At 64.6% G+C, this 4,064-nt stretch overlaps 1 protein-coding gene across 1 annotated transcript; it reads left to right on the forward strand.

Moving 5' to 3' along the window:
* The first annotated feature begins 253 nt into the window (after positions 1-253).
* On the forward strand, positions 254-2,724 carry LOC117651186 (endocuticle structural glycoprotein SgAbd-3-like). The gene is made up of 4 exons (XM_034394995.1): positions 254-279; positions 1,725-1,867; positions 1,945-2,113; positions 2,578-2,724. Exons 1-4 carry the CDS (start codon positions 268-270, stop codon positions 2,722-2,724), a joined length of 471 nt encoding a protein of 156 aa, XP_034250886.1. The 5' UTR covers positions 254-267.
* The last annotated feature ends 1,340 nt before the right edge of the window (positions 2,725-4,064 follow it).

A 4,064-nucleotide genomic window follows, 5' to 3' on the forward strand; every position in this document is an offset into this window, starting at 1 on the left:
TAGGGACTCAGTCGCGGACTCCCCGGGCGGGCCCTCAGCACGACGATAGCGACTACAGGGAAGTAGCACTACCAGTGTCCGCCCTGGCCCAGGGCGGCCCAGGGCTAGCGTACGCGACGCCCACCCGCCCCGCCACGCCCCCCCGCTGCCCCCCGCCGACCCTCGCCGCCCCGCTGCGCCCCGCGCGGGGTGGGAGGCTATATAAGTCTGACACGGCGCGGTGCCGCATGTCAGTTAGCCGTTGAATCTCATCTCGCCAACATCAGGATGGTCTCCAAGGTGAGTGCAGTGCAGTGCGCCCCGCCACGCCCCGCCACGCCCCGCCACGCCCCGCCACGCCCCGCCACGCCAAGGACGCGCCTCCCGCGTAGTGTGCGGCCGATCGCAATAACGGAACCGCCGGACTGCAAATGAACAGCAGCGCGGCCTGCTGGAGCAGCCTGGAGCAGCCTGGAGCAGCCTGGAGCAGCCTGGAGCAGCCTGGAGCAGCCTGGAGCAGCCGCAGGACGCGCCTACCGTCCTCGTGTCGCGATGATTTCTCTATCACGCAGTCACGCAGGAGCGCGCTGGAAAGGAGTATTTGAGAAGTGCAGCCTGGGGCTGTTGAAGGCTTGTAGTTGCTGCTGTTTCTTTTTCGTGTGTGTGTGAGTGAGTGCGTGAGTGTGCCTGTGTGTGTGCGTGTGTGTGTGCGCGCGTGTGCGTGTGTTTGTGTGTGTTTGCTACTTGATATAGAGGATTGTAGGATTGTGGAAACAAGCTCGACTTGAGATCAGCCCCTCTTTGCTTAGACCTTCAGCCTCACGGCGTTGACGAGCCTGCAGGATTGAGGGAGCATCTGATCCTACACCGATGTGTTCGTGAGTGATTTCGTTCGCCATGTTGGCCAGGCGGTCCAAGTGACTCGACCCGTACTGACCCGGCCCGGCCCCGGCTCAAGGAAGCCCCCAACGCGGTCGCGGCGGTTCGCTCAGTCAATAACGTTGCATAAATAGCCGGCAGAGTTCGCGCTGGGCACTTGGCGCGTCGCGCACTGCGTCCAAAGGTTACTGGGAGAGCGTGACCCAGGAGGCAGGGGCGCGGCAGGGGCGCGGCAGGGGCGCGGCACAACCAGAGCAGCCCGTCGTGGAAGCCGCACCACCATCACCATGTTCATCATGATGCGGCTGACTGCTCAGACTGCCCAGCCAAGACGCCCAGAGGAAAAGATTTGGCGAGCGAATAAGCCGTGGCGAGCCAGTCTGGGCTGGTCGGGGCTGGTCCGGGCTGGTCTGGGCTAGTCCCGGCGGGCCGCTTGCTTCATCCTTGTAAAACGAGAATGGCAAATGAGACGCCTGCCCTCCGCTCTGCGCGCTCTGCGCCAGCATGGCGCCAGCCCGACTTTCTTCGCCTTGAGGCTGGAGGCCCGGGGCTGGAGGCTCCCCGGCGGCCACGCGCCAAGCGGCATGCGAACCCGCGCGGGGTCCGGCCGGCCCGCCCAGCCCAAACAATGGAAGGATACGCCCTTGTGAAGGCCGCGCGGATGTGTGTGTGTGTGTGTGTGTGTGAGTGTGTTCGCGCCTTTCCCTGCTGGGAGTGTGCGTGAGTGCCAGACTGGGAAAGAATCCTAGCGGTTTCCGCGTGCTCTATTGTTATGACGCCAACACTCCAGCGATGACGCCGATGACGCCGATGAGGCGGGGGGAGGGGTGTCAGGGCGTTAACGGCCGTGCGTTGCTGCGTTGCAGGCGTGCTTCCCCTGGGCGGTGCTGCCGGTGCTGGCGGCGCTCCTGGCGGCGTGCGGCGCGGCCCCCCAGCTGGGCGCCCAGAAGCCCATCGCCATCGTCAGGCTGGACAGCGACATCAGCCCCGACGGCACCTTCAGCTACACGTGAGTGACGTCCCAGTGCCCAACGGACCGTTCCTAAGCTCCTTTACCTGGCTGCTGTCGTTTCGTTCCGTTTCCAGGTACGAGACGGAGAACAGGATCCAGGCTAGCGCGCAGGGACGCCCGGGCAACGGGCCGCCCGGCGAGGAGGGCACCAACGTGGTGGGGCAGTTCTCCTTCGTGGCGCCCGACGACGGACAGACCTACTCAGTGCAGTACACCGCCGATGAGAACGGCTTCGTGCCTCAGGTGAGAGCCGCAGCCCCGCGGACTCCAGTGTATAGCGGGTTGGCCTACCCTGAGTTCCACAGGCGCTCTGTGTCCCAGGCTGCAGGCGAGCTTGTGTCGGACTAGCCCTTAATGGTAATGGTAATGCGGGGTAGGCCGACCCGCAGGCTCGAGTGTGTTGCGGGTCGGCCTGCCCCGAGTTTCACAGGCGCTCTGTGTCCCAGGCGCAGGGTAGGCCGCACCCGCAGACTCGAGTGTGTTGCGGGTCGGCCTACCCTGAGTTCCACAGGCGCTCTCGAGTGTGTTGCGGGCGGCCTATCCTGCGTTCCGCAGGCGCTCTGTGTCACAGGCGCAGGGTAGACCGCGCCCGCAGACGTGTGTTGCGGGTCAGCTACTCTGGCGGTCGACCTCTTGGCACCGCACACCAGCTTTTACATGCAAACTTTCTGGGTGATACCAACATTTGTTGTGGTTTTGCTTTTCAGGGCGCCCACCTGCCCACACCGCCACCCCTGCCCGAGGCCATCGTGCGGGCTCTGCAGCAGCAGGGCGTCAACCCCGCCGACTACGGTGGCAGCGCCGCGTCCGCGCCCAGGGCCCAGCAGCCCTTCGGAGCGCAGCGCCGCGGCTAGCCCGCCGGCCGCCACGCGCCTGTGCATTCCACTTGCAAATAAACCATTCAAAACTCTCAATGAATCGAACCGTTTATTTCCCCTTCCAGCAGACTCGTTAAGGGGGTGTCTCGCGTTGCCCAATATGCTGTAACAAGCTGGCAGGGCAGGGCCCGTACGGCAGCCGGTACGGCTTGCTGAAGAACGGGGTTTACAGCGAATTTCACGACGCGGCGTCGTCGCAGCGACGTGCGAAGGCGTGTTTTCTATTTGCAAACATAAGCCGGCAGGCAGGGCCAGGCAGGGCCAGGCAGGCATGTCGTGCCAGGCCGTCACCCATCACGGCGGGGCGGCGGGGCGGCGGGGCGGCCGGTGCTCGACCTTTTTGCTGGTAGCCGCGCCCCGCCGCCGAAACCACCAGCGCCACCTGGCGTGAGAACGTGGAGGGGCGGCGCCGGGCGGCCGAAAGCCTCGGGCAGCCTCGGGCCGAACGGTGGCGGTGCAGCACGCCCGCGGGTCACGGCGGCATGGCACCCCCCCCCCTTCCCCCTGTCCGACACGCGCGGCGCCAATTTGCATACATGGCGTGGGTGGGGCCGCAGCGCGCCGCAGCGTCGTGCGATCCCGACCGACGCCTCGGCGGAACGCGGCGGAACGTCCCCAACGCCTTCATCGAGACGCCAGTCCTAAGGCTGCAGGGCTGCGGGCATGGCCACTCTCCTTCACGCACCCAAATCTACATGCATTATTTGCAGCGTCGGTTTCAGCAACTTCGTGAGCCGTTTATTCTTTTATTGCCTATTGAACAAAAGCTCAACGAGCAATGGCTATAAAGAGCCCCCTGCCTTCGATGTTGTAACGGTTTACATATTCTCAGATGTAAATGCTTATTAGGTCTTTGTCTTACATACGGCGCCATTGCGTTCGATTGCTTTCATTTAATGTCACGAGACATGGCGGTTGCTCTCTGACCTCAAATGAGACAGATTCCATTTATTGGTGGTCGGCAGCCCGACCCACTGGGCGGCGGCGTCTCGCATTGTGGCGGCTTCTGCGGGATGCGCACTGCGCGAACGCCGAGACGCCACGCCACGCCGTGCAGGCAGCACGCGCCTCTCCATCGCCGACGACATGGACACGGCGGGCACGGCCGTGATCGCGATGACTGCACTGATCATAGGATGGTGAAGGGGATGCGCGGCGGACTTTTTTCCTGAACCGGCTGGAGCGGACTGGAGCGGACTGGAGCGGTCGGGAGGCCCCAGCCCCAGCGACATGCGACATGCTACTGCATAGCGCGGTCATCGCCACGTCCCGGCGGTCCCGGCCCCGGCCCTGCTGCGGCGGCGCGGCAGCACGGC

The sequence above is a fragment of the Thrips palmi genome, unplaced genomic scaffold, assembly GCF_012932325.1.
Source record: "Thrips palmi isolate BJ-2018 unplaced genomic scaffold, TpBJ-2018v1 HiC_scaffold_5, whole genome shotgun sequence".
Classification (NCBI taxonomy): Eukaryota; Metazoa; Arthropoda; class Insecta; order Thysanoptera; family Thripidae; genus Thrips; species Thrips palmi.

Coding starts and splice junctions, on each gene's coding strand:
- LOC117651186 (XM_034394995.1), top strand. Junction 1,868..1,944: donor GACGGCACCTTCAGCTACAC/GTGAGTGACGTC, acceptor TTCCGTTTCCAG/GTACGAGACGGAGAACAGGA. Junction 2,114..2,577: donor AGAACGGCTTCGTGCCTCAG/GTGAGAGCCGCA, acceptor TTTGCTTTTCAG/GGCGCCCACCTGCCCACACC.